A 27,560-nucleotide genomic window follows, 5' to 3' on the forward strand; every position below is an offset into this window, starting at 1 on the left:
CATGGCTAGAAAGACAAAGTCAGTGATGGTTGTCAGATGGCTGCACAACTCAACTGTTCTTTGAAACTGTTCTTGTTTTTAGCAAGAAAAAGAAAGAAACAGTCATAATAACAAAGCCCTCATCAGCACATTGGATGGCAGTCGGTTCATAAATGCACTGGATCTCTGGCAAGTGTTTCTGCAAAGTCACAGCAAGCTGGGGAGCAGCTGGAGTTTTCAAACACAGACTCATGAATCTCACAAAACTGGGTGACTGAGCAACAAAATGGCGGATGAAATTCACTGTTGATAAATGCAAAGTAATGCACACTGGAATACATAATCCCACCTATACATATAAAATGATGAAGTCTGTTCACCCCCTCTTTTACCACTCAAGAAAGAGATCTTGGAGTCATTGTGGAGAGTTCTCTGAAAACATCCATTCAATGTGCAATAGCAGTCAAAAAAGTAAACTGAATATTGGGAATCATTAGGAAAGGGATAGATAATAAGACAGAAAATATCATGTTGCCTCTATATAAATCCATGGTACATCCACATCTTGAATACTGTGTGCAGATGTGTCGCCCCATCTCAAAAAAAGATATATTGGAATCGGAAAAGGTTCAGAAAAGGGCAACAAAAATGATTAGGGGTCTGGAACAGCTTCCATATGAGGAGAGATTAGTAAAACTGGGACTTTTCAGCTTGGAAATGAGATGACTAAAGTGGGATGTGATAGAGGTCTATAAAATCATGACACGTGTGGAGAAAGTAAATAAGGAAGTGTTGTTACCTCCTTCTCATAACACAAGAACTAGGGGTCACCCAATGAAATTAATAGGCAGCAGGTTTAAAACAAACAAAAGGAAAAAAAAGTTATTCACCTTCTCGTAACTCTTGTTCTTGTCCATTCCAATCAGGTGTGTGTGCGTGTGTGCACGGCAGCCGGGAGTTTTTCCTCCTAGCAATATCCGTCGGGTCGGTGTGGGCGCCCCCTGGAGTGGCGCCTTCCTGGCGCTCAATATAGGGCCCTACTGAACCGCCTCAGTTCCTTCTTGCTGGCTACTCCGACAGAGGGATAGGTGGGTGGGTATTGGAGAACAAGACTTACGAGAAGGTGAGTAACCATTTTTTCTTCTTCGAGTGATTGTTCATGTCCATTCCAATCAGGGGACTCACAAGCCTAAGTTATGGAGGCAGGGTGGGAGCTGTCCACTGACTGGAGAACTGCTTGTCCAAAGGCCGCATCGTCTCTGGCCTGCTGGGTAATCGTGTAGAGCATAGTGAAAGTGTGCATGGAGGGCCATGTCGCTGCTCTGCAGATTTCCTGAGTTGGGACTTGCACCAGGAATGCTGCTGAAGAAGTTTGTGCCCTAGTGGAGTGCTTTGCGAGTGGAGAGGCGGGCACCTCTGCCAGGTAATAGCATTCATCGATGCAGGACGTGATCCATGAGGAAATTAGTTGGGAGATTGAAAGACCCTTCATCCTGTCTGCCACGGCCACAAACAGTTGAATGGACTTTCGGAACGGCTTTGTTCTCTCCATGTAGAAGGCTAGCGCTCTGTGGACATCCAATGAGTGCAACCTCTGCTCTCCGCCGCTCGAGTGCGGCTTAGGATAGAACAGTGGGAGGAAGATGTCCTGGTTGATGTGAAAATGGGAGACAACCTTCGGGAGGAAAGACGGGTGGGGCCTGAGCTGAACCTTGTCCTTTATAGAACACGGTGTACCGGGGCTCTGATGTCAGGGCTTTGAGCTCTGACACCCTCCTGGCTGAGGTTATCGCTACCAGAAATGCCACCTTGTATGACAGGTAGAGCGGGGAACACGTCGCCAGTGGTTCAAAGGGCAGACCCATCCATTTGGAAAGGATCAGATTGCAGTCCCAGGTCAGGGTTGGTTGCTGGATGTGCAGATATAGCTTGTCGAGACCCTTCAGGAAACGGCTGACCATAGGGTTGGCAAACACCGACCGGCCCTCTGAGCCTGGATAGAAGGCAGAGATGGTGGCCAAGTTAACCCTTATTGACGACATGGACAGTCCCTGCTGCTTGAGATGGAGAAGACAGTCCAGTATAAGTGGTATAGAGGTGAGCGTCGGGGATGAGTGATGCTGCACCAACCAGATTGAGAATCTCTTCCACTTGGCCAGGTAGGTCGCTCTGGTGGAGGGTTTCCTACTGCCAAGGAGGGCTTGTCTAAACAGGTCCAAGCAGGAGAGCTCTGTGGGGTTCAGCCATGGAGCTTCCACGCCGTGAGGTGCAACAACTCAAGGCTCGGGTGCTGGAGACGGCTGTGATCCTGAGTTATTAAGCCCGGAAGGAGCGGCAAGGTAACTGGGGCTTCCACGGACATTTCCAGGAGAGATGTGGACCACTGTTGGCGGGACCAGGCTGGAGCTATCAATATCACTGAAGACTCCATATCTTGAGGAGGACCTGTACTGGGAGGTGCCAAGGGTCCACACCGAGGGCTCAGGGACCGATGAGGTTGCTGACCCTGTTCTGATGCTGGGGAGCGGTGCTCCGGGGATGGAGACTGCCAGGCCATCATTGCAGGCTTTCCCCTTGGCGGTGCCCAGGGAGCGACTTGTGCAAGTGACCTCTCCCGTCTAGGCAGGGAGAACAGTGCCGTGAGCTGGAGCGGGTCCCATGCTGCCTCAAATGCCTCCAGGGTCGATGAGAGGTGTAGGTGTCGGCTCAGCCTCGGTGAGCAAGAAGGGTCCAGACTTGACCGCCCTTCCTTGGGGGCAGGAGTTGACACGACCATCTCTGGCAGTGGGGCCGAAGTAGTGTGCCCAACTCGAGTCTCACAACGGCTGGCTCCTTGGGTCTAGCCCGGGGGAAACGACCCTTCTCTGGCCTCCTCTTCTTCTGCGGCATCGGCGACTGAGACCGGTGCCTACCTGCAGCCTGTGAGCCACGAGTGGAGCCATGATGGTGCTGAGAGACCTTGCCTTTACTCGGCACTGATCCCCATGCCGACAGTGCCGGGGCACTGCGTACCAAGGAGGAGGTACTCAGCGCCAGGTCCGCTGACCCAGGGTCAGACTGGGTCTGGAGTGCCACTTCCATTAGTAGGATCTTCAGGAGCTGATCTCTATCTTTCAGTGTCCTGGGATGAAACCCCCTGCAGATCCTACAGCGACCCCTTTGATGGCTCTTCCCCAAAGACTTCAAACACGAAGCGTGAGGATTGCTTCTGGGCATACACTTGCCACAGACTTCACAGGCTTTGAAGACAGGAGACCACGGCATGCCCCAGCACTGGGATACCGCAGGAGGAGAAACTCCTCCAAAGGAAACTTAAGAACTAAGTAAAGTACCTACTAACCTACTTAACACTAACTGCATCTGATGAAGTGGATTCTAGCCCACGAAAGCTTATGCCCAAATAAATTTGTTAGTCTCTAAGGTGCCACAAGGACTACTCATTGTTTTTACAAAACTAATGAGAACTATATACAGACTGCCAAAGGGGAAGTTCCAGCTAACTGTCACTGGCGGTAAGAAGGAATTGAGGGGGTGGTCGGTGGGTAGGGCCCTATATTAAGCACCATGATGGTGCCACTCCAGGGGGCGCCCGGACTGACTTAATAGACACTGCTGGGGGAAAAATCTTCTGGCTGCCATGCACACAAGCACATACATCTGATTGGAATTTACATGAAAGAAGAAGTATTTCTTCACACAACGCACAGTCAACCTGTGGAACTCCTTGCCAGGGGATGTTGTGAAGGCCAAGACTATAAGAGTGTTTAAAAAAAGAACTAAATAAGTTCATGGAGGATAGGTCCATCAATGGCTATTAGCCAGGACGGGCAGGAATGGTGTCCCTAGCCTCTGTTTGCCAGATGCTGGGAATGAGCGACAGGGGATGGATCACTTGATAATTCCTTGTTCCTTTCATTCTCACTGGGGCACCTGGCATGGAAGACAGGATACTAGGCTAGATGGACCTTTGGTGTGACCCAGTATGGCCGTTCTTATGTACGGAGGTTCCCCAGTCAATCCCCTGTGCGTTGGCCAAGGTGGTGTCCATTACATGACAGCATAGAGCTTTGCCCAAGAGGCTTCTGGGGGAGGAGAGGGATGAGAGGACATGCCCCCGCTAAACCTCGTTCTGTCTGCGGTAGGTTCCTCCATCTGGGCAGGATGTTCGCCAGAGTCACCACCTGGCGCCTCCATGGCACCGCGCCACCCCCTCCCGGCAGGACCCACGTGCTCCTCCTCTCCAGCCGGCACACGGGCTCCCCCTTCGCTGGCCAGCTCTTCAGCCAGCACCCCAACGTCTTCCACCTGATGGAGCCGGCCAAGCATGTCTGGCACCGCCTGCCCGGAGGCAGCCTGGAGATGCTGCAGGGGCCCGTCTGGGACCTGCTCTGTGCCCTCTTCCGGTGTGAGATGGCCGCGCTGCAGGACTTTGTGCTGCAGCCCCGCCAGGCATCCCAGATCTTCATGTGGCCCACGAGTCAGGCCCTCTGCTCCCCACCCACCTGCGAGGCCTTCCGGCGTGGGGACATTGTGAGGCCGGCGGATTGCCAGGTCCACTGCGATGCCAGCCCCTTCGGGAAGGTGGCAGAGGCCTGCATCACCTACAGCCACGTGGCGCTGAAGGTCATCAGGTTCTTCCAGCTGGAGGCGCTCTACCCATCCTTGGCCGACCCAGCCCTCAACCTCAGCATCACCCACCTGGTGCGGGACCCCCAGACCATCTACACCTCCCACCAGCTCATCTCACTGTACCCGGACAACTTGCTCACCAGCTGTCCCACAACGCGACGCCCAACGCCCGGCTGGCCATGCGCAAAGTCTGCCACAGCCAAGCCAGCATGTACGTGGCCGCCTTGTACCACCCACCTCCTGCCCTGTGTGGATGCTACCTCCTGACTCGCTATGAAGACCTGGTCTGGGATCTGCTGGGCTAGGTGGCCGATCGGTACCGCTACGCCAGCTTGGCCTCCTCCCCCCGGCTCAAGGCCTGGGTGCCCAACATCACCCACTGGTCCGGGCCTCTGGACCCCGAGGTCCTCCCAGTGTGGAGGGATGCCAGCAAGGTCTCGCAGGCCTGGAGGCACCAGCTTACCTTCCACCAGGTGCAGGAGATCTGCAAGCCAGCCATGGAGGTCTTTGAGTACTGGCTGGTCAGCTCGGAGGAGGAGCAGAGGGACCTCATGAAGGACCTGGTGCTTCCAAGAGAAGAGATTGAGGCTCAGACAACGGGCTGGGGTGTCTTCTCTGATCTGCACTGAGGATTCAGCGCAATGGGTTGGACGCTTGGATAAGGAGGAGCTGCCTCCCTGAGCGGAGAACCTGCCAGGCAACGACTCGGACACTTGTCCCGTGATTTTCCCACAAACCAGGGAGTGGATGGCAGTGGCAAAGCTGCACTGGAATCCCCACTGATCAGTCAGGAAATGCAATCCCAGCTATACACGCTTCTGGGGAGCCAGGAATAGAACCCCTGTCCTGCAGCACTAAACACACAGGACCAACTGACCTATAGAAGAGCTGTCCTGCTGCTAGATCCTTTAGCCTCCCTGCAGAGACAGCTAGTCAATGGGGTGAGGAGCCAGGACTTCTGGGTTCTATCCCAGCTTTAGGGGGTGGGAGTGGGGTCTAATGAGTTAGAGCAGCATATTCGTCCTGGATGCGAAACCTGGCCCTGCCACAGAGTTGCTGTCTGACCTTGGGCAAGTCACTTAACCACTCTGCACCTCAGTCTCCCCATCTGTCCTAGACATTCACACACATCATGGCTTGTGCGGGCTGAGGTCCCTGCTCCCACCAGGGGCTCCCTCTATTCCCTCCCACAAGTTCCCTGTGTGTACCCCTCTCCTCTCCCTCTGTTTCAGGGACTCTCTGCAACTCACACCAGGGGCTCTGTGTCTCCCCCGTTACCTCCTCCCTACATTTCAGGTCATAGGTGCCGACGCCATGGGTGCTCCAGGGCTGGAGCACCCATGGGGAAAAATTAGTGGGTGCTCTGCACCCACCGGCAGCCAAGCTCCGCAACCCATCTCTTCCCCTGAGCGCTCCGTGTCCCCAATCCTCCGCCTACCTCCCAGTGCTTCCCGCCTTGCCACTGCCAAACAGCTGTTTGGCGGTGTGCTTGGAGGGAGGAGGAGGAGCGGAAACATGGCACACTCAGGGGAGAAGGTGGGGAAGAGGCAGGGCCGGGGCGAGGATTTGGGGAAGGAGTCGGGAGAGCGGGGGCTGGGCTGGCAGGGGGCTGCGGGTCGGGAGTGAGGGGCACCAGGAGAGCGGGGGGAGGGCAGGGGGCTGGGCTGGGCTGGGCTGGCAGGGGGCTGCGGGTCGGGAGTGAGGGGCACCAGGAGAGCGGGGGGAGGGCAGGGGGCTGGGCTGGCGGGGGGCTGCAGGTCGGGAGTGAGGGGCACCGGGAGAGCGGGGGGGGGGGCTGGGCTGGCAGGGGGCTGCGGGTCGGGAGTGAGGGGCACCAGGAGAGCGGGGGGAGGGCAGGGGGCTGGGCTGGCAGGGGGCTTCAGGTCGGGAGTGAGGGGCACCAGGAGAGCGTGGGGGGGGGGCTGGGCTGGCGGGGGGCTGCAGGTCGGGAGTGAGGGGCACCGGGAGAGCGGGGGGGGGCTGGGCTGGCGGGGGGCTGCAGGTCGGGAGTGAGGGGCACCGGGAGAGCGGGAGGGGGGGGCTGGGCTGGCGGGGGGCTGCAGGTCGGGAGTGAGGGGCACCGGGAGAGCGGGGGGGGGGCTGGGCTGGCGGGGGGCTGCGGGTCGGGAGTGAGGGGCACCAGGAGAGCGGGGGGGGGGGGGCTGGGCTGGCGGGGGGCTGCAGGTCGGGAGTGAGGGGCACCGGGAGAGCGGGGGGGGGGCTGGGCTGGCGGGGGGCTGCAGGTCGGGAGTGAGGGGCACCGGGAGAGCGGGAGGGGGGGCTGGGCTGGCGGGGGGCTGCAGGTCGGGAGTGAGGGGCACCGGGACAGCGGGGGGGGGGCTGGGCTGGCGGGGGGCTGCGGGTCGGGAGTGAGGGGCACCAGGAGAGCGGGGGGAGGGCAGGGGGCTGGGCTGGCAGGGGGCTTCAGGTCGGGAGTGAGGGGCACCGGGAGAGCGTGGGGGGGGGCTGGGCTGGCGGGGGGCTGCAGATCGGGAGTGAGGGGCACCGGGAGAGCGGGGGTGGGGCTGGGCTGGCGGGGGGCTGCAGGTCGGGAGTGAGGGGCACCGGGAGAGCGTGGGGGGGGGCTGGGCTGGCGGGGGGCTGCAGGTCGGGAGTGAGGGGCACCGGGACAGCGGGGGGGGGGCTGGGCTGGCGGGGGGCTGCAGGTCGGGAGTGAGGGGCACCGGGAGAGCGGGGGGAGGGCAGGGGGCTGGGCTGGCAGGGGGCTTCAGGTCAGGAGTGAGGGGCACCGGGAGAGCGTGGGGGGGGGCTGGGCTGGCGGGGGGCTGCAGGTCGGGAGTGAGGGGCACCGGGACAGCGGGGGGGGGGATGGGCTGGCGGGGGGCTGCAGGTCGGGAGTGAGGGGCACCGGGAGAGCGGGGGGGGGGCTGGGCTGGCGGGGGGCTGCAGATCGGGAGTGAGGGGCACCGGGACAGCGGGGGGGGGGCTGGGCTGGCGGGGGGCTGCGGGTCGGGAGTGAGGGGCACCGGGAGAGCGTGGGGGGGGGGCTGGGCTGGCGGGGGGCTGCGGGTCGGGAGTGAGGGGCACCGGGAGAGCGGGGGGGGGGGGCTGGGCTGGCGGGGGGCTGCAGGTCGGGAGTGAGGGGCACCGGGACAGCGGGGGGGGGGGGCTGGGCTGGCGGGGGGCTGCGGGTCGGGAGTGAGGGGCACCGGGAGAGCGTGGGGGGGGGGCTGGGCTGGCGGGGGGCTGCAGGTCGGGAGTGAGGGGCACCGGGAGAGCGGGAGGGGGGGGCTGGGCTGGCGGGGGGCTGCAGGTCGGGAGTGAGGGGCACCGGGAGAGCGGGGGGGGGGCTGGGCTGGCGGGGGGCTGCGGGTCGGGAGTGAGGGGCACCAGGAGAGCGGGGGGGGGGGGGGCTGGGCTGGCGGGGGGCTGCAGGTCGGGAGTGAGGGGCACCGGGAGAGCGGGGGGGGGCTGGGCTGGCGGGGGGCTGCAGGTCGGGAGTGAGGGGCACCGGGAGAGCGGGAGGGGGGGCTGGGCTGGCGGGGGGCTGCAGGTCGGGAGTGAGGGGCACCGGGACAGCGGGGGGGGGGCTGGGCTGGCGGGGGGCTGCGGGTCGGGAGTGAGGGGCACCAGGAGAGCGGGGGGAGGGCAGGGGGCTGGGCTGGCAGGGGGCTTCAGGTCGGGAGTGAGGGGCACCGGGAGAGCGTGGGGGGGGGCTGGGCTGGCGGGGGGCTGCAGATCGGGAGTGAGGGGCACCGGGAGAGCGGGGGTGGGGCTGGGCTGGCGGGGGGCTGCAGGTCGGGAGTGAGGGGCACCGGGAGAGCGTGGGTGGGGGCTGGGCTGGCGGGGGGCTGCAGGTCGGGAGTGAGGGGCACCGGGACAGCGGGGGGGGGGCTGGGCTGGCGGGGGGCTGCAGGTCGGGAGTGAGGGGCACCGGGAGAGCGGGGGGAGGGCAGGGGGCTGGGCTGGCAGGGGGCTTCAGGTCAGGAGTGAGGGGCACCGGGAGAGCGTGGGGGGGGGCTGGGCTGGCGGGGGGCTGCAGGTCGGGAGTGAGGGGCACCGGGACAGCGGGGGTGGGGCTGGGCTGGCGGGGGGCTGCAGGTCGGGAGTGAGGGGCACCGGGAGAGCGGGGGGGGGGCTGGGCTGGCGGGGGGCTGCAGATCGGGAGTGAGGGGCACCGGGAGAGCGGGGGGGGGGGCTGGGCTGGCGGGGGGCTGCGGGTCGGGAGTGAGGGGCACCGGGAGAGCGTGGGGGGGGGGCTGGGCTGGCGGGGGGCTGCGGGTCGGGAGTGAGGGGCACCGGGAGAGCGGGGGGGGGGGCTGGGCTGGCGGGGGGCTGCAGGTCGGGAGTGAGGGGCACCGGGACAGCGGGGGGGGGGGCTGGGCTGGCGGGGGGCTGCGGGTCGGGAGTGAGGGGCACCGGGACAGCGGGGGGGGGGCTGGGCTGGCGGGGGGCTGCGGGTCGGGAGTGAGGGGCACCGGGAGAGCGTGGGGGGGGGGCTGGGCTGGCGGGGGGCTGCGGGTCGGGAGTGAGGGGCACCGGGAGAGCGGGGGGGGGGGCTGGGCTGGCGGGGGGCTGCGGGTCGGGAGTGAGGGGCACCGGGAGAGCGTGGGGGGGCTGGGCTGGCGGGGGGCTGCGGGTCGGGAGTGAGGGGCACCGGGAGAGCGGGGGGGGGGGCTGGGCTGGCGGGGGGCTGCGGGTCGGGAGTGAGGGGCACCGGGAGAGCGGGGGGGGGGGGCTGGGCTGGCGGGGGGCTGCGGGTCGGGAGTGAGGGGCACCGGGACAGCGGGGGGGGGGATGGGCTGGCGGGGGGCTGCAGGTCGGGAGTGAGGGGCACCGGGAGAGCGGGGGGGGGGCTGGGCTGGCGGGGGGCTGCAAATCGGGAGTGAGGGGCACCGGGACAGCGGGGGGGGGGGCTGGGCTGGCGGGGGGCTGCGGGTCGGGAGTGAGGGGCACCGGGAGAGCGTGGGGGGGGGGCTGGGCTGGCGGGGGGCTGCGGGTCGGGAGTGAGGGGCACCGGGAGAGCGGGGGGGGGGGCTGGGCTGGCGGGGGGCTGCGGGTCGGGAGTGAGGGGCACCGGGACAGCGGGGGGGGGGCTGGGCTGGCGGGGGGCTGCGGGTCGGGAGTGAGGGGCACCGGGACAGCGGGGGGGGGGGCTGGGCTGGCGGGGGGCTGCGGGTCGGGAGTGAGGGGCACCGGGAGAGCGGGGGGGGGGGCTGGGCTGGCGGGGGGCTGCAGGTCGGGAGTGAGGGGCACCGGGAGAGCGGGGGGGGGGGGGGGGGCTGGGCTGGCGGGGGGCTGCGGGTCGGGAGTGAGGGGCACCGGGACAGCGGGGGGGGGGATGGGCTGGCGGGGGGCTGCAGGTCGGGAGTGAGGGGCACCGGGAGAGCGGGGGGGGGGCTGGGCTGGCGGGGGGCTGCAGATCGGGAGTGAGGGGCACCGGGACAGCGGGGGGGGGGCTGGGCTGGCGGGGGGCTGCGGGTCGGGAGTGAGGGGCACCGGGAGAGCGTGGGGGGGGGGCTGGGCTGGCGGGGGGCTGCGGGTCGGGAGTGAGGGGCACCGGGAGAGCGGGGGGGGGGGCTGGGCTGGCGGGGGGCTGCGGGTCGGGAGTGAGGGGCACCGGGACAGCGGGGGGGGGCTGGGCTGGCGGGGGGCTGCGGGTCGGGAGTGAGGGGCACCGGGACAGCGGGGGGGGGGGGCTGGGCTGGCGGGGGGCTGCGGGTCGGGAGTGAGGGGCACCGGGAGAGCGGGGGGGGGGGCTGGGCTGGCGGGGGGCTGCGGGTCGGGAGTGAGGGGCACCGGGAGAGCGTGGGGGGGCTGGGCTGGCGGGGGGCTGCGGGTCGGGAGTGAGGGGCACCGGGACAGCGGGGGGGGGATGGGCTGGCGGGGGGCTGCGGGTCGGGAGTGAGGGGCACCGGGAGAGCGGGGGGGGGATGGGCTGGCGGGGGGCTGCAGGTCGGGAGTGAGGGGCACCGGGAGAGCGGGGGGGGGGGCTGGGCTGGCGGGGGGCTGCGGGTCGGGAGTGAGGGGCACCGGGACAGCGTGGGGGGGCTGGGCTGGCGGGGGGCTGCGGGTCGGGAGTGAGGGGCACCGGGACAGCGGGGGGGGGATGGGCTGGCGGGGGGCTGCGGGTCGGGAGTGAGGGGCACCGGGGGCGGGGCAGGGGCTGGGCCGGCGACACTCTGCCTCCCGCTTCCCCTCTACTCCTCTGGAGGACTAGAAGACGCTCTTTCCCCGGCCGGGCCGCAGTTGTCTGCTCCGAACGCTCGCACACGTGGGGGGCCGGGGTGGAGGGGGAGCCGCGCCGCGCCGCGCCGCTGTGGGGTGAGGGGGGCACAAGGAGACTTGATTAAGGGACAGGAATCAGCCCTTTTGAAGGAGGCACCGGGGGGGGGATAATCAGGGGTGGAAGATTTATTGAGGCGTCCCCTGGAGGGCTGAGGGGGCACGGATGGGGTGGGGGGGAGGGTTGGGGGGCAGGGGCTGGGGGGGAGGAGGGTTGCGGGCGTGGTTATGGGAGGCACCGGGGGGGGATGCTGGGCGGGGGGGGAATAATCAGGGGTGGAAGATTTATTGAGGCGTCCCCTGGAGGGCTGAGGGGGCACGGATGGGGTTGGGGGGCAGGGGCGGGGGCGGGGTGAGGTGGGAGGGGGCTGGGTGGGAGGAGGGTTGCGGGCGTGGTTATGGGATGCTGGGCGGGGGGGGGAATAATCAGGGGTGGAAGATTTATTGAGGCGTCCCCTGGAGGGCTGAGGGGGCACGGATGGGGTGGGGGAGAGGGTTGGGGGGCAGGGGTGGGGTGAGGTGGGAGGGGGCTGGGTGGGAGGAGGGTTGCGGGTGTGGTTATGGGAGGCACCGGGGCGGGGGTAGGAGTTATGGGTACTGGGGGTTGTAAATTGATGGAAGTAAACATGCCCCCCACCCGTCCCGGTGCCGGAGGGGCTTGGGGGCCTGGCTGAGGCCTGTGGTAGCTCAGAGCAGCGCTGGTCACGGTGCCGCTGGCCACCCAGCTAGTCCGGTGGCTTTTCTCGCAGGCAGCCATGGAGCTGGGCACCTCCTGCTTCCAGTCGGACCTGGACTTCTGCCCGGAGTGTGGGACCATCCTGCCCCTGCCAGGCTTCCAGGACAAGGTGACCTGCGTGCGCTGCTCCTTCTCCATGGACGTACGAGGTGAGGGCGGCAGCATCACACCCCACACACCTACTGGCATTTATCTAGGGGGGCTGGATTCCCCTCTGTCCACTAGTGAAATCCCTCGGGGAGAGGACGGGGGGGGGCGGGCAGTGGGTTAGAGCAGAGCAGGCTGGAAGTCAGGACTCCCTGGGCTCTGTCCCCAGCTCTGGGAGAGGAGTGGGGTCCAGTGCTGGCCCTCTGAGAGACAAGTCTCTGAAGTGCATTAGTTCCTCTGTCTGACGCTCACATCCCTCGATAACGCTCTTCCTCTCCCTGCACAGATTTCGAAGGGAAGGTGGTCCAGTCGTGTGTCGAGTTCAACCGGCCGGGCTCTGTGGCTCTGATGATCATGGACGACGGGCAGGAGGTCAAGGGACCCATGGTGAGTGGGGATTTCTGTGGGTGGGCGGGAAGGAAAACACACGTCAAGAGTCTCCTAACATCCTGCAGCAGGAAGTCCCACTGGTACATTATCACCTGACCTTGACTTATTTCCCTTTTATCCCAGTGGAGGAGTTTTTTGTGGGAGTGGGAGGGAATCTTCATTCCATGGATTTGACTCTGCCTTGGCGATCCTTTCAGATCGATAGGAAGTGCCCCCAGTGTGGTCACGAGGGCATGGTCTATCACACCCGGCAGATGAGATCAGCGGACGAAGGACAGACCGTCTTCTACACCTGTGGCCAGTGCAAGTAAGGCGCCGTCCCTTCCCTACTGCCCACGTGAGAGGGGAAAGACGGGAAAGTTATTGCCCACAGGGGAAGAGACCCGTCCCCAGGTGACCTAGATCTCAGCTGTATTTCCTCATCAGCTAAACTGATCCAGGTTGTTCCCTTAAAATGAGACCTCATGGTTAGCCCAACCCCCCCAAAAAACCAAAGGGAACAGCCAGAAAAATAATAGTTAACTGTGGTTTCTTGTTGTACAAGGTGTACACAATGTGCTCCCAAGCATTTCAGCTAGTCATATTTATGGGATGATTTTATACGTTACAAAACTCTTCACTAAAATCCAACCCACCCGTTTGTCCCAGTTCCTTTTGTTCTGTACCTTTCCTTATCTTTGTTGTGGATACTGGCATTCCAGGTACCGGTCCGTGAAGGGGCCTCCCTGGCTTGCACACTAGGCGTGTATCTTGATTTTTCCTATCTGCTGATGCCAAACGCTAGGTGGTATTACTGCAGAGTATTGTGGGATGTAGCTTAGATTTTTCCCAGAGTGCTGTTCACTCACGCTACGCCAGGCCTTCGTATAATGTGGTGCACACTCACCTAACATCTGTGCGTTGGCTGACGTCGGACTGGGTGCGTACGGGGCAACCGAGATTTACTGATTAAAAACCAAAGTGGCCTAAGAACTTGGATGGAGGCTTCTTGTGTGGTCAAGAAGTGCAGAGGGAAATGCAAGAACTCCCCCACACAGCCCTGCCTAGCTGAATCCCACCTCTGTGCAGGGTTCTTCTCCCTGTCCCGGCTAAGGCTTCCCTCTGGCAGACACGCCCTTCACGCTCCAACCTTCCTAGCTGGCTGCTGCTCCCTGCAGCCTTTCCACCCCTGGGAGCTTGGGGGAGTCTTTGGACTTGTCTACACTTGAAACGCCTACGCTGCAGGAGGGGTTCTCCCATCGGCGCAGGGAATCCACCTCCCCGAGAGGCGGTAGCTAGTTGAAGTGAAGAATTCGTCCATCACTGAAGCGCTGTCTACGCTGGGACTTAGGTCGGCTTAACCAGGCTGCTCAGGGGGATATTTTTCACATCTCTGGGCGATGTAGCTGAGTAGATCTAATTTTCCAGCGTGGAGCAGTTCGTGTATTCCTGCTGCCCACCTTTGAGTCTCTCCTGGCTTCCTTCCTGGAGTGGCCCTTCTTAGCCACATGCCCTGCCTTTCGTGTGACGTAACTCATCAACCAAAGTGGAGAAAAGGAATAAAGTGGGTCGGGATGGGGCTGGCATCCTCTATCTTCTCTTAAATGGAACCACCGGTCATGCCCAAAGAGCAGCTTATGGGGGATCTCCATCCCCAGAGGGATTAGGGATACTGGAGGGGAGGAAAGCTTTCCCACAGCAGGTGTGTGGTCTCCCTGTGACTTTAGCAGCATCCTGCAGCAGGCAGTTCCACAGATCAAAAAAGAAATAAAAAAGTAAAAGCTTCTGCAAAGGATTGATGCTTGGCTTTTGTTGTGCACAGGTTCCAGGAGAAGGAAGACTCATGAATGGAGCAGCACGGGGGCAGGGGGCCACGGACAAGAGAAGACTAGGTGTAACACCCACCCCTCCTTTACCCAGAACAACTTGCCTCACCTCCTAACAAGATCCTTTTCTTGGCTCAGGCCCGGGTCGACCTATGGGCTGACAGCCACCACCACTCAGCATTCACTGCACTGGTGTCTGCAGCACAATGAAGCAAAGGTGGTGCATGAACGCAACCCCGGCCCTGTGGAGGTGACTCCCAAGGGTGTAACCATTGGGGATACCCCATCCCCCTTCCACACCCCCTAGGGGAACCCCAAGTCATGAGCCCCAGGGGATGTAGATCCATTTGTGGAGAACTCAAGACTATTTAAGGCTGCTCTGGCAGTTCCGATGCCGGACCCCAGCTGCTGTGTTCTCCGGGGAGAGCCTGTTGGTGTATTGTGCTTTGGGGGGGACGACAAGGGGGGGTTTCTCCCCTCTTTCAGGATCATGGGCTCTGGAGGACAGACCAGCTGGGGAGTCCTGGGTGCATATTTCCGGCCAAGGCAACAACCCCCTCCTCCTAGGAGAAGTAAATAAAACCCTATTTTGTACATGAACCCTGTGTGTGTCACTCTCCTCTTGGGTCTAGAATCACAGATATGGGGGCCCCGTTGTGCCGGGTGCTGCCCAGACTCACAGGGAGAGACAGTCCCTGCCCCAAATAGCAGCCAATTGGGGGGGGGGGGCACAGAAAAGTAAAAGGACTTGCCTAAGGTCCCACATAGAGTCAGGGGCAGAGGCGTGAATTGAACCCAGGTGTCCTGAGTTCCCTGTTAAAACATTGACTGCACCTTCCTGCTTCCCCCAATGCCACCCCCTGTCCCTGCTACTGTCTCTGGTGCTGAGGCTGGCAGAGCCTGGCCCTTCAGGACTGGCCCCCCACTCAGTCCTTCCTCCCGCCACCCCCTCCATTCAGGACTGTCTAGAAAGGGCTGGAGACAGTGGTGGGCAACAGCTGCCTCTCCCGCCCATGTGCTGGCTGTGGGCATCCGTTCCCCCCACGCTGCTCCACATCAGAGATCCTCAGGGATTCCTCCCCAGCCCTGCCCCATTCACACTCCCTCACATGGCTCCCCGCTTACGCCTCCACACCCCTTGCCCCCACTTTTCCCCTCAGCCCCCCATGGCCTTCCCCTCCCGTATCCCCTCTTCACTTAACTCCCCCTCCCACAGCTCCCCATTTTCCATCTCCCTGTTCCCACTGAAACCCCCTATCCCCCCAAATATCCCCTTCTCCCTCCTCAGCCCCCCCTTTTGCCCCACACAGGCCTTGTTCCACCTCACAGCTGCCAAGTGCACCCCTCTCCTGAATCTCTCCTCCTTCTGCCCCCTCCCCAGCCTTTCCCCACATGATCGGGCCTCTCAGCCCATGGTCTTCCACTGCATCAGACCCCCCCTTTTCCCTCCCCGTGACCGCCCCAGAGCCTCCCTTCCCCACATAGTCCTACTTAGCCCTGCCCCCTGTATCTCCCCCTCTGAGCCTGCCCACTTCCCCCTTTTGCTCCCGCAAGACCCCCAACTGTATGCCCCTCCCCTTATGCCCACCACTCAGTCCTCCCCTCACAGTCCCGCTCTCTCTATGATCCGTCTGTGTTCCCCCTACTGTATCTCCCATACTGCCCCCTCATGAATTCCTCCTTTCCCTATGGCTGCCCCACTGAGCCCCCCCATGGCCTCTCAAGCCCTGCCCCCAGCTGTATTTACACTTCCCCCATGCCCCTCAGTCACTGTCCTCTCACAACTCCTATAGAGCCCCATCCTTTTCGCTCTCTCCACTGTCCCTCTTTCCCCCCTAGCTTCCCCCATGGCTGCCCCACTCGGTTCCTCCCCCCCAGCTGTATCCTCTTGCCCCCCCCCCTCAAGCTTGGTGCCCCCTCACTAAGCCCCCCTTTCCCCAAGTGCCCCCTCACAGAGGCCTGGCCCCATTGAGTCCCTCTTCCCTTTTTGATCCGCCACGGCCTCCCCAGTCAGTACTTGCCCCCCAACTGCATCCCCCTTCCTCCTGTGCCTATCTCAGTCTTTTCCCCCCCACTGAGCCCCCCCCTTTCCGCATATGTCCCCCCCACTCAGCCCTGGTCCCTCCATTGGGCCCCGAGTCTCACTGACCCCCCCCCAGTATCCCTCTTCCCCCCCATGTGCTCCCAGTGGTTCCACTGAGCCCCCCACTTCCCCTATGCCACCCACATGTGCCCCTATAGTGCCACTGACCCCCACAGGGTGTTTCCCTTCCCCTATACCGCACAGACCCACTGAGCCCCCCACTGCATTCCCCTGTGCCCCCATGTGTCCCCCATAGTCCCACTGAGCCCCCCACTGCATCCCCCTTCCCCTGTGCCCCCACGTGTCCCCCATAGTCCCACTGAGCCCCCCACTGCATCCTCTTTCCCCATCCCCCGCGCATGTGCCCCCCCATAGTCCTACTGACACCCCCCCCCCACTGACCCATCACGTGACAGCTCAGGCTGCCGCCCCAGGGGACCTCACACCAGCCCCTCCCTGCCTTGGACATGACTCAGGCTAGAATTCTCTCCCGCCCCCTTTTTCTGGCCGCGCATGCGCGCCGCGCCCCCGTACGGCGGAAGCGCGGCGCGGAGAATTCCCTCCCAGAGCCAGAGGAGCGGGGGCGGGGGACAGTGTTCCGGGAACTCGCACCCGGAAGCGGGAAGTAGCGGGCCGCTGGCCGGAAGTGGCGCGCGGCTGGGGGTGGGAGCCCGGCGGTCGCTCGCCGCGGGCTGCTGGGAGAGCCGGGGGCAGCCGCAGCAGCCGCCGGCGGGAAAGAGGCAGGGGCGGTCCGCGGCGCAGACTCTTCCCCCCGGCAACCGGGGCCGCGGCGGGCGGGGGCCGGGCAGCGCCATGGCGGAGGCGACGGCGACGGCGACAGCGGCGGCCGGTGGGGGGGCCGCCAGCACCACCGTCACCGAGACCGTGACCGTCGAGCCGGTGAGCGGGGCCGGGATCGGGGGGCGGGGGTCAATATAAAATCCCCGGATTTGGGGGGGCTACAATAATTGGGGGGGGGCTACAATAATTGGGGGGCGGGCAGTTAATGAAAGATCCCAGGATTTTGGGCGGGGGGGCGGGGGGGGCTGGTTAATGAAAGATCCCAGGATTTTGGGCGGGGGGGCTGGTTAATGAAAGATCCCAGGATTTGGGGTTGCAAATTTTGCAGAAGTTAATATAAAATCCCAGGGGTTTGGGGCAGGTTTATAAAAAAAAAAAATTGGGATGGGGGATGTAAAATCCCAGGGATTGGGGTGTTTGTATATATTTGGGGGCGGGTTAATATAAAACCCCAGAGATTTGATGGGGGGCAATATAAAATACTGGAGTTTGGAAGGGTTTGTAACATGGGGGAAGGGTAAATATAAAATCTCAGGGATTTGAGGCTTTTGTAAATTTGTGTTTTTAAAAAATGTAAAATCCCCGGATTTGGGGTTTGTTTGGGGTATTTTTTTTTTTTTTGGTAATTTTAGGGTTATGAAATCTCAGGGATTTGGGGGGTTGTAAATTTTGGGGAGGATTTAATAAATAATCCCAAGTATTTGGGGGTTTTATAAATATTTTTGGAAAGCTTAACATAAAAAACTGAAGGTTTTGTAAAGGGGGGGAATAACACAAAAAACACAGGAATTTTTTTTTTTAACAATAATAAAGTAAAATCCTGAAGGCTTGAAAAGTGGGGGTTGCCTGTCCATTTGTTTTAATTTTGGGGAGTGGGGTGATTGTAAAATCACAGCAATTTGAGAGATTAAACATTTGTGGGGCTAATAGAAAATCATGGGGATTTAGAGGTTCTATAAATTTGGGGGGGTTAACACACAATCAACGGGCTGTGTGCGTTTTATTTACATTTGGGGGTGCTTAGTATAAAATCATGGGGATGAGTGGCTTTTTTTTTTTTTAGTTTTGGGGATTTCATATAAAATCACACGGATATGGGGGTTTATTTTGGAGGTTAAAATCATGGGAAATTGGGTGTTTTAATTTGATGGTTTTTTAAAAGATCGAATCAGAGGGATGTGGGGTTTTTTATATTTTATTTTGGGGGGTTAAATATTAAATCACAAGAACGTGGGGAGACTTAATATAAAATCATGGGCATTTGGGCTTGGAGACTTTGCAAGTCTGTGGGATCACAGGGTGGGGGGACCATGGAGGGAAAATGAGGATTTGAGGGGAAACGACGCATTTTCGTGTGGCTTGGATTTTCACCATTAAAATCAAATCCGGTTTTGATTAAGCAGCCCTCTGGTTCTCTCTTTTAGATGCCAGGTGTTAACTAGCAGTGGGGAGCATTAGTTAAAAAATTCATTCAGAGGCCCCCAAACTGGCCCCCTGTCCCCACCCGCATGTGCCCTCGCTGGCCCTTCTGTGCGCTCTGTACCCATCGTGGGCGCCACGGTATTGGTTGTCACAGCGACCATGATGCCAGGGAAGCCACGGTAACTGCAGGGTGTGGGAGTCACAGCAACGGTTGCTGTGAAAGGGGGGTTGGCGGTTGCCACGGCAACCATCCCAGCGACAAGAGGGCGTGGTACCCAGGGTGACACGGCCATCGTTATGGCGACTGCAGGAAGTGGAAGTGGGGCAACCATCCTAGTAGGAATGGGGCGTGGTACCCATGGTGACGCTCGTGGTGGCCGTCACAGCGATGACTGTCTGTTGTAGCTATGGCAGCAGCAGCCGGGTGTGGCACTTGTGGTGTCCATCGGACAGCACAGGGCGAGGGACACAGGGAACATGTCTGTCCTGGCAGCCACGGAACATGGTAACCCTGGTGACCGCCACAGCTGGACCAGGGCACGGTAGCCATGGAAACAGCAGGGCGTGGGAGCCACGGTGCCCCCAAGGCGGTGGTGGAAGGGACACGCTGTGGAGCCGGGCAGCAGCCGGAGGCATTGTGAGAGGTTTGCCTGAGTGTCATAGAAGAGCGCCCCCTACTGTGCCCCCGTCCCGCTCCCTGCAGCACAGCGCCCCCTAGTGCCGTACTGGGGCCAGCTCCGCCTGCCAGGGGAGAGCGCCCCCTTACTGAGCTCCCCACCCCGTTCCCTGAAGCATAGCGCCCCCGGCTGTCCCAGGTCTGGCCGTACTAATCCAGCCGAGCCATCCGAGGTCTTTCTCCATGGGTCATCTGTGACCGGCCGTGGTCTGATCCCCCACTCTCGCTCCACCCCCCCACCCCACGGCCCGCAGGAGAACCGCAGCCTGACCATCAAGCTGAGGAAGCGAAAGCCAGATAAGAAGGTGGAATGGTCGAGCGACACTGTGGACAACGAGCACTTGGGCCGTAGGTCGTCTAAATGTGAGTAGTCGGCTCTCCCCTTCCGAGACTCCTTCCCCCCCCCCCCCCCGCCCCCATCCAGGTACAGAGCCGTTCGCCACATCATTCAGAATGGAGAGCGTAGTGGGGGCTAGTGGTTAGAGCGGGGGAGGCTGGGAGTCGGGACTCCTGGGTTCTCCATCCCTCCGCTTCCTGCTTCCACATGCTCAACGCCAAACTCTTCGCCTGAGCATTGCTGATGGATCCCACTCTCTGAGCCAGCCAGTCCCCAGCCCTGGGGCTGGATCGGAGCCCACGCCCCCCAGAGGGGAAAGTGCTCTGTGCCCTCTCCTCACCCCCCTTCCCCCTCCTGAGCCAGCCAGTCCCCACCCTGGGGCCCGATGGGAAGAGAAAGGCCCCATTCCGACTGATCCTCTCGAATCTCCCAAAGGCCAGAATTACACCGTCAGCGGCTCCTGCTAACGGGGTGATGACGTCCCCTCCCCGCGGAATGGAGCCCGTGACTTGCTGGGCTCAGCTGTTTTGCAGAGGGACATGGCCACCTGGGACTTAACCGGGGGGGGGCGGTGGCACGGCTCAGGCGCGGGAGAGGTCAGTAAAGGACCCCCAGGTCTCTCGGCCTCCGCTCTGAGAGCCCCAGGCAAATGGTGGAGACACTGACAGCCTGGACTGGCCCCCACCCCGCCCCCCAGGCCCCAGGCCGGGCCACGGGGCTGGGTGCAGGCTGACAGCTGGGGGGCTTCTGACTCCCTCTGTCTCTCTCCACCTCCCCCCCCCCCCCGCCCCGGCATCACGCCCCTCGCTCTCCCCTCCCCCACCCCCTTGTTCCTCCCCTGTGTCCCCCCACATCCCCCTCTAACCTCCCCTCTCCCCATGGCCCTCCCCTTCTAATCCCCGTGCCCCCTCACATCCCCTTCTAACCTCCCCTTCCCCCCTGGTCCCCCCCACATCCCCTTCTAACCTCCCCTCCCCCATCGCACCCACCCCCCATGTAACCTCCCTGCCCCGCCCAGGCTGCTGCATCTACGAGAAGCCGCGGGCCTTCGGCGAGAGCTCCACAGAGAGCGAGGACGAGGAGGACGAGGGCTGCGGCAACGCCCACTGCATCCGGGGCCACAGGAAGGGGGAGCACGGGGGCCGGGGGGGCGGCGGCTCCGGGGGGGGCAAGGGCAGCCCCCGCAAGGCCGAGGCGCCGGGCCAGGACCACGCTGCAGCCATGCAGCACTGAGCCCCTCCACCCCGCCGGACTGACCGGGGGACGCGGGCCTGTCCGTCTGTCCGTGAGCCTGCTGGCCTGCGAGCTGCTGTCGTCGGCCGTCCCGCCCAGTGCCCCGGTGTGGAATGTACCGAGCCCCGGGCCGGCTGCGTCTCTGTGCTTCTCCATTAAACGTCTGTGTCGGTGACCACGAGCGGCCACGGCCTGCTGCTTTCTGCTGGGGGGGGCGGGCGCAGCTCTGCCGGTGCCCATCACTCCTGACGCGCTGCCCCTGGCCAGCCCAGCCCTGGGCTCTCCCCCCCCAGCTCTGCCGGTGCCCATCACTCCTGACCCCCAGCCAGCCCAGCCCTGGGCTCCCCCCCCAGCTCTGCCGGTGCCCCTCACTCCTGACCCACAGCCCCCTGTCAGCCCTGTCCTTCCCTCCTCCAGCCCTGCTGATGCCCCTCACTCCTGACCTGCAGCCCCCTGTCAGCCCCGCCCCTCCCTCCCCCAGCCCTACCGGTGACCCTCCCTCCCGACCCACAGCCCCCTGCTAGCCCAGCCCTCGGTTTCTCTTCCCTCCCCACAGCTCTGCCAGTGCCCCTCAATCCTCACCTACTGGTATTCTCCCCCCCATCACAGACACAGCTCTGCCAAGGCCCTGAAATAGAAGCTTTAATCACCCTTATTTTCCCTTTCATAGCTGCAAATGGTGTTGATCATAAAACGTTTACAGTGTCCTGGTAAGAGGACAAACAATCTTTGGCTGTGGCCTTGTTTCCTTCCATGCTTCTTCCTGATGTATAAAGGAGGCTTGTCGGATTTTACCTGGAAAAGGTGTTTTTTTTTCCTGCTTGATTTTTTTAATACTAGAAATCTAGGTGTCGTCTGTCCTGGAAGTCTCTCTAGGTGACTAAAGAACTGGGGTGTTTACAGCAATGCAGATTCCCCGGAAGACAAACGCGCTACATTGATTTGTGTTCAAGTGAACACTCTTTCTTCGCATTTATCTCAAACACCCCCTAAACAGCTGAGAGAAAAACGGTCATCGTGAAAGAGTCCCTGTTTCTGAATCCCTTTCCCTTATGACCTCTCCTGAGCTGCCTCCTGGTTCCTTCGAGGTAACCTCCAGCAAAACCGGGAAGACAAGATGTGGACATCCTGTTATTTTCTAAATTAATAAGAAAAATTATCACCTGTCCCCCGCCAAATAAACCCCTGACCTCGAAAGCTTTCTGTGTACCTCATAATGGGCATGAACTTGACGCTTGATTTCCACATACCCACGCTCTGTTGTTTACCTTCAATAAATATCCGTCCCAGTGAAACAGTCCTGCAGCAATGAGTTACGCAGTTCCACTGTGTGTCATATGTGGTGGTATTTCCTTTCCTTCGATGCTGCTGTCATGTGTGCAGTGACTCTGGGTGTAATCTCCCAGAGCCGGGAGTGAGGTCTTGTGGTTAGAGCATAGAGGTTGGGATCTAGCACTCCTGGGTTCTTTACCCAGTTCTGGGAGGGGAGTGGGTCTCGGAGTAAGAGCAGCATGTTTTCATTTAGCCCTTTTTGTGCTTGTAAATGCCTCACTTAACCCTCCCATCTCTGCATCTCTTCTTTCCCTGATCAGCTGGTGTTGGGGCTGCCTCTACCTGAACTTCCTGCCAGCTCTGACAGTTAGACACTGTGTCCCCCAAAGGTGGAATGTCACTGCTAATATGCCTCTATTCTCAATTCAAAGGCCTCCAGCAGATCATACATCTGCAGTGGAAATGCAGCCACCTCTGGAGTGGAGCACAGCCGCGCTGTAGCAGCAGCACTGTGCAGGGGTCGCTGGCCAATGTGGAAATGCAGCCCACTCTGGGGTAGGAGATGGCAGCTGGGTGACAGCCAGGCAGCAGTACACAAGAGGAATTGACACCCTGCCCTCAAAGGCAACTGGCTCACCCTGCCTCTCTGCAACAGCGAGGAGAGACAGATGCCATGGCCCAAGCTGATAGTGGGCCGAGGCCCTGATGTGGGACTTCTGTCACAGGCGCTAAGGGCCGTGGTTTTGCTTCATTAAATAACTACAGCCTGAAGCAGAACAGCGCCCCCTCCAGGCAGAGTGGGGGGTTTGGGGCAGCGTTGAACAGGAGTGTTTGGTCAGCTTTCTTCAGTGGCTGGGTGGGGGGGCTGGGAGGCAGGACTCCTGGGTTCTATCCTCAGCTCCAGGAAGGGAATGGGGTCTAGTAGATTAGAGCAGAGCGGGCTGGGTGTCAGGACTCCTGGGTTCTCTTTCATACCAGAGTCTGCTGCTGAAATCTCAGCCAGCACACAGGGATGGCCGCACCCAACCCACTGGCGATCCCAGAAAGACCAGGGCAGCGCGGGCCTGGGTGCCCCCACTCCGTCCCCTTGGCAGTCGCCTCTGTGTGGCTGGTGGGCAGCTGAATGAGGGCTGGCGGGCCCCACCTGGGGACGCTGTGCTCCCAGGATCTGACTCCTTGCTTGGGAAGTGGAAAGGTGCAAAGAGGAAGACACTGGTACGCAGTGTCTGGGCCAGGGCTGGAGCCGTCGGGCGCTCCCAGGTGCCCACCGACCCGGAGAGCCGTTGTGTCCAGCCTTGGGGCAGAAGGGGATAACAGAGGCAGGATCGCACAATGCACTGGGGCAGGGGTAGCTCTCCTCCACGTCAGCTTTGTCGCCCTCTAGTGCCTGCCCTCTATACCAGCTTCTTGGAGCTGGGTCAGCGGCTTGGGCGTTGGAGGGAGCGCGAATGAGCGGCCGCTTTCCTCCCGGAGCAGCAGAGGCTCCCGGATCGTTGTTCCGCACCCGGGATGCGGAGGGGAATCCCAACACTAGCTGGAAGGAGCTGGAGCCCTGCCCCAGACCTGGCTTCGTCCCAGCCCCTCTCACCTCAGCTCCTGCTGATACAAGCCTGGGGTAACAGGAACAAGCCAGGTGGGGCTGCCCATCTGCCCGCAGCCAGGCTGATGGGAACTCCCAGGAAAAACAGCCTGGAAGAGGGAAGCTGTCATCATCCTGGCATGAGCCGGCCCCCAGGGACGGGATTCTGTGCGTGCAGCAAAGAGTTGCCTTTTATGGAGGAATTCCCCGAGAGTTTGATTTGCCAAGCGGTTGGGGAGGTCCGAGAGACTCAGGACTCCTGGGTTCTCTCCGCAGCTCGGGAAGGGGAATGGGGTCTAGTACGTTAGAGCGGGCGGAGCTGGGAGTCAGGATGCCTGGGTTCTATTCCTGGCTCTGGGAGGGGAGTGGGGTCTAGTGGGTTAGAGCAGGGGGGCTGGGAGTCAGGATGCCTGGGTTCCATTTACTGTTAGTCATTTCCTCTCTCTCAGTTGGCTCTCTTGTTAGTGACTCACCCCTAGCTGTAAATACTTAGGCCCAGAGCTTCAGGGGTTTGGGGCCCCTCTCTCCCACTGAAACCAATGAGAGTTAGGGGCCATGCTCGTTGCCATGTTCCCGTGCAGCTGCTGACTGCTTGCAGCAATCCCAGCCCTGCTGTCTCCGTCTGGGGACAGCGGAGGCACCAGCTTGTCTGATTGGACTCCAGCACGCAACTCCGTACCGCGGCACCGAGGGGTGTTGATAGTGAAAACAGCCGGTTTAGCGAGATCCAAGAGCCAGCGAGTACAGCAAATGGATCTGCCCGGCTACATACTCAACAAAATCATAACCATGCTGTCTAGCGACCAGACTTAACCAACCAACCGCGTTTCCCTTGCCCCGAAGGACTTTTGCCCAAATTTCAGGATGATTCTGTTTTTTCATGACGAATCACACTGCTCCGTTATTTCCTAGGTGCATGGTAAAGGGGTGGCATCCCCTAATATCCCCCAAAGTTCAATGTCGGCCCCTAGGCGGAATCCCCCCTTCCCTGTCCATTCTCCAGTGCCACCTCTCCCTGTGGCCTTTGTATGTAAGGGGAGCGCTCGTTGTGTGGGCTGACCGCAGAGAGGTGATTTTGCCGGCATTGAGCTTGTGAGCTCTGCTTTGCCACCGACGGTCAGGACAGATTGTCGGCAGCCATCCGAAACGCCTCAGCGAGTGTCTGTGCCAATACGTCACGCTGCTATTCATGACCAGCGTGGCTCGCGTTTTCATTTAACACCTCCCATGACAGCCTTGGGTGAGCCAGGTGGCACATGCCAGGCGTGGGAAATTCTCTTGCCCGCTGGCATAGAGGGGTTTCGGGGGCACGCCACGGTCTTCAAAAGAAAACCTAAGAGCAAAGGACTGGCTGGCTCATGTTTCCCGGAAGACTTTATTTTTTCCCCTTGTGCTCAATAATATTAATAATAATTCATCACAATAGAGGCCTCCACTGGACTAAATACAAAGTTAGCAAAACAAACTCCAGGGGCAGCCACACAAGAATACAACACAGCTGTGGCAGAGAGCAGCAGGGAAAACTCTGGTGAGACGAGAGAGCAGACGGCATGAAAATACTCAGTAGGGGACGGGGATACGGGCCGACCTCATCTAGCCCCAAGCTGCGGCAGTGGGGACTGGCTGGTTTGGGGACTAGGATACAGGGCCTTTCCCCGATATGGGACACTGGCTCAGATCTGGACCGGGGCTGGCTGGCTCAGGGGGGCAGGGAGTGGGACATGGAACCTTTCCCCTCTAATCCTGTCCCAGGATCTGATCTGGCCCAGGACAGGGAGACCAGCTGGATCGGGGGGTTGGTGGGGAATGGGACATGGGGCCTTTCCCCTGTATGGGGCGCCGGCTCCGATCGTTACCCCAGACTGTTCCTCCCAGCTGTGCTCCGTAAGATGGGCCAGTGGGTCCCATTTCTTCTGCATCTGTCCCCAGGGCTGATCCACCAACATTCAGCTTGTCCCAGTCCCCCAGAGGGGGGACCCCTGCAGGCACGGGACTGAGGCCTATCCGCAGGGAGCCACTGTATGGGCCTAGCTCTGCTACATGTGGCTGGAGGAGACACCCTAGCTGCCTGGCATGGCCCAGGAGCAAGTTGAATCTCTCAGGGGTGGTCCGGGAGCCAGGGCTGCTCTCCAAGGCCCAGGTGGACGGTCCTGATATTGTCTGAGAGGCTCAGGTCAGAGTGGACGGTTTGGGGAGGGTCCGGCGTCACGTTAGCTGCAGAGAGAGAGGGAGGGTATGGACGATAATCATCCCAAAGGGACCTATAGGCTTGTTATGCTAGGGACGCTTGCCCAGTGCTGAGATGCAGCCACCTCTGGGGTGGGGCAGCTGGGGAACAGCCCCACAGCAATGCTGCACAGGGATTGTGCCCCCAGCGCTGAGCTGCAGCCACCCCTGGGTGGATGGGTGGGAACAGCCGCACAGAAATGCTTCCTTGGGGTCACTCACCAGCACGGAGATGCAGCCATCTCTGGGGTGGGAGGTAGCTGCCCCGTGACAATCCACAGCGGGATCGCTTCTTTACAGTTGAGATGCAGCTACTTCTGGGGCGGGGGGCTGCCGCTGGTTAAGCGCGGCGCGGCCATTGAGGCCAGGGAGCGCAGAAGGATCTTGTATGTCACGGCAACAGCTGGGAGAATTCCTGGCGGTGGAATTAAATCGGCTGGAATCCAGTATCAGTGGCCCGGCTTTGAGGGGAAAGCAGCTTTAATAACCCCGAGCGGCTTTCTGGCCGAACGGTGTCAGGGCGCCCCCTAGCGTCGCACTGCGGAATTGGGGTCTGCGCTGAGTGGGAGAGGAAAGCGCCCCCTACTGGGCTTCTGTCCACTCCCCGTGGCACAGGCATTGCTTGTGCCACTCTCACCACACTCCATCACTGGCCCTGGGACCATCAGCTGTTGGCACCTCCCCTATTAAGCTCCCTGCCCTATTCTCTAGGGCCGGAGGTCCCCCCATGGAGGGTGTGCTTGGATTGTGGCCATTCCTCCCTGTCACGCTCACACCTGGGGGGAAATCATAGATCGGGGCCTTGGGGGCCGGTGAATGGTGGCCGGTGAAAGTGCCATCCGTGCCAGGCCCTGTGCCCGCCAACTTACACCATGCAGGAGAAGAAAGGGGCACTCACTATCTGCAGATTTTCCCGACACCCTGGTGGAGAGAAGACAGAGAGAGACGTCATTAGACTCAGGGTAGAGTGGGCCATCGGCCATGGGACAGGAGCTGTTGGACAGAGCTGGGGGATATTTTCCGGTAGAAACTTTTGCGGGGGGGAAAATGCAGATTTGGCAAAACTAACGCGTGGTGGATTTGCAAGTGTTTCACCAAATTCTTCATTTTGGAAACTAAAGTCAAAATTCACGTCAATTTCGCTGAATTGTTTGTGTCCAAAGAAAAACAAGTAATTCCCCCCCCCCACGCCCCAATTGTGTCAGTTTAGCTGGACTGTTTATTTTGGGGGGAGAGGGGGAGAAACAAATTTCAAAAAAAAGTGTCAATTTTTTGGTAGGAAATAACTTTTCACTTCTTACGTTTCTTTCCTTTTATTTTTAATAAAATTCAAGACTAGTTTTAAAAGGGTCATAATTGAAACATAATGTTTTGTTTTCCTCAGAATGATCCCCCCCCACACTTTTCGCTTCACCGAACATTTCAAAAACTTTTGGTTTCCACACCACCCGAAACACATGATTTTTTAACTTTTCAAAAGGGCTAAAAGGGGTGCCAATTTAGCTGACTTGTTCACTTCAGAATTTCAAAAACCAAATTCAAAAAAAGAAACAAATCCACACCAAAAAGCCATAAACTCTACGTTTCAGCGTTTGGGTTGGAAACGACGTTTCATTTAATCTGTTCCTTTCCTTTTCTTTTTTTAAAAAAAATTCCAAACCAAGGTTTAAAAAGGTCAAGATGAAAACAAAATGGTTTGCTCAAAATGAATTTCCGTCCCCTCCCCTCAGACACACTTTTTGCTTCACCGAACATTTAAAAAACTTTCGGTTTCCACTTGCCCTGAAACCATTTTTTGGTGGACTGTTTGAATTTGCTCATGAATTGCAAACTCCATTATTCGCCCAGCTCTGCCATTGGATCTCGGCCTGTTAGCCAAGAATGTTTCCTACGGTTTATTCTCCAGGACCTCATCCACTCGGGGGACGAACCTGAGGCAGGACAACTCCACCAGGGCTAGGGCTGGCTTGTCCCCTCCTGTCTATTCTCCATTTCTGCT

General features: G+C 60.5%; 3 protein-coding genes across 6 annotated transcripts in view; 2 read left to right on the forward strand and 1 right to left on the reverse strand.

The window, feature by feature from the left end:
- MGAT1 (alpha-1,3-mannosyl-glycoprotein 2-beta-N-acetylglucosaminyltransferase) overlaps positions 1 to 6,135 on the reverse strand; it is a 42,804-nt gene extending 36,669 nt beyond the window's left edge. The window contains exon 1 of the mRNA XM_073311177.1: positions 5,072 to 6,135. The gene's annotated coding sequence lies outside the window, so the exon portion shown is untranslated. The remainder of the gene's footprint in view (positions 1 to 5,071) is intronic.
- Positions 6,109 to 14,532, forward strand: POLR1H (RNA polymerase I subunit H). Of its 4 annotated transcripts, none has more exons than XM_073311220.1 (5): positions 6,109 to 6,144; positions 11,604 to 11,739; positions 12,024 to 12,124; positions 12,325 to 12,434; positions 13,929 to 14,532. In XM_073311220.1, the coding sequence occupies exons 1-5, from the start codon at positions 6,124 to 6,126 to the stop codon at positions 13,951 to 13,953; spliced, it is 393 nt and encodes a 130-aa protein (XP_073167321.1). In that variant the 5' UTR covers positions 6,109 to 6,123; the 3' UTR covers positions 13,954 to 14,532. The 4 variants fall into 4 exon arrangements, with proteins under 4 accessions (XP_073167321.1, XP_073167323.1, XP_073167322.1 ...); XM_073311222.1 differs by lacking the exon at positions 6,109 to 6,144 and adding an exon at positions 10,807 to 10,893; XM_073311221.1 differs by lacking the exon at positions 6,109 to 6,144 and adding an exon at positions 10,850 to 10,893 and having other exon boundaries at positions 11,580 to 11,739.
- Positions 14,533 to 16,584: 2,052 nt separating this feature from the next.
- PPP1R11 (protein phosphatase 1 regulatory inhibitor subunit 11) lies at positions 16,585 to 21,779 on the forward strand. The gene is made up of 3 exons (XM_073311219.1): positions 16,585 to 16,915; positions 19,169 to 19,277; positions 20,270 to 21,779. The coding sequence occupies exons 1-3, from the start codon at positions 16,829 to 16,831 to the stop codon at positions 20,482 to 20,484; spliced, it is 411 nt and encodes a 136-aa protein (XP_073167320.1). The 5' UTR covers positions 16,585 to 16,828; the 3' UTR covers positions 20,485 to 21,779.
- Positions 21,780 to 27,560: the final 5,781 nt, after the last annotated feature.

Source organism: Lepidochelys kempii, chromosome 14 (genome assembly GCF_965140265.1).
Source record: "Lepidochelys kempii isolate rLepKem1 chromosome 14, rLepKem1.hap2, whole genome shotgun sequence".
Lineage (NCBI taxonomy): Eukaryota > Metazoa > Chordata > Testudines > Cheloniidae > Lepidochelys > Lepidochelys kempii.

Excerpts from the sequence above, each read along its gene's own strand:
- POLR1H (XM_073311220.1), top strand. The coding sequence starts at position 6,124 with ATGGCACACTCAGGGGAGAAG. Across the intron at positions 6,145-11,603 it reads TGGCACACTCAGGGGAGAAG|GCAGCCATGGAGCTGGGCAC; the intron begins GTGGGGAAGAGG and ends CTTTTCTCGCAG. Across the intron at positions 11,740-12,023 it reads CTTCTCCATGGACGTACGAG|ATTTCGAAGGGAAGGTGGTC; the intron begins GTGAGGGCGGCA and ends CTCCCTGCACAG.
- PPP1R11 (XM_073311219.1), top strand. The coding sequence starts at position 16,829 with ATGGCGGAGGCGACGGCGACGGCGACAGCGGCGGCCGGTGGGGGGGCC. Across the intron at positions 16,916-19,168 it reads AGACCGTGACCGTCGAGCCG|GAGAACCGCAGCCTGACCAT; the intron begins GTGAGCGGGGCC and ends CACGGCCCGCAG. Across the intron at positions 19,278-20,269 it reads GGGCCGTAGGTCGTCTAAAT|GCTGCTGCATCTACGAGAAG; the intron begins GTGAGTAGTCGG and ends TGCCCCGCCCAG.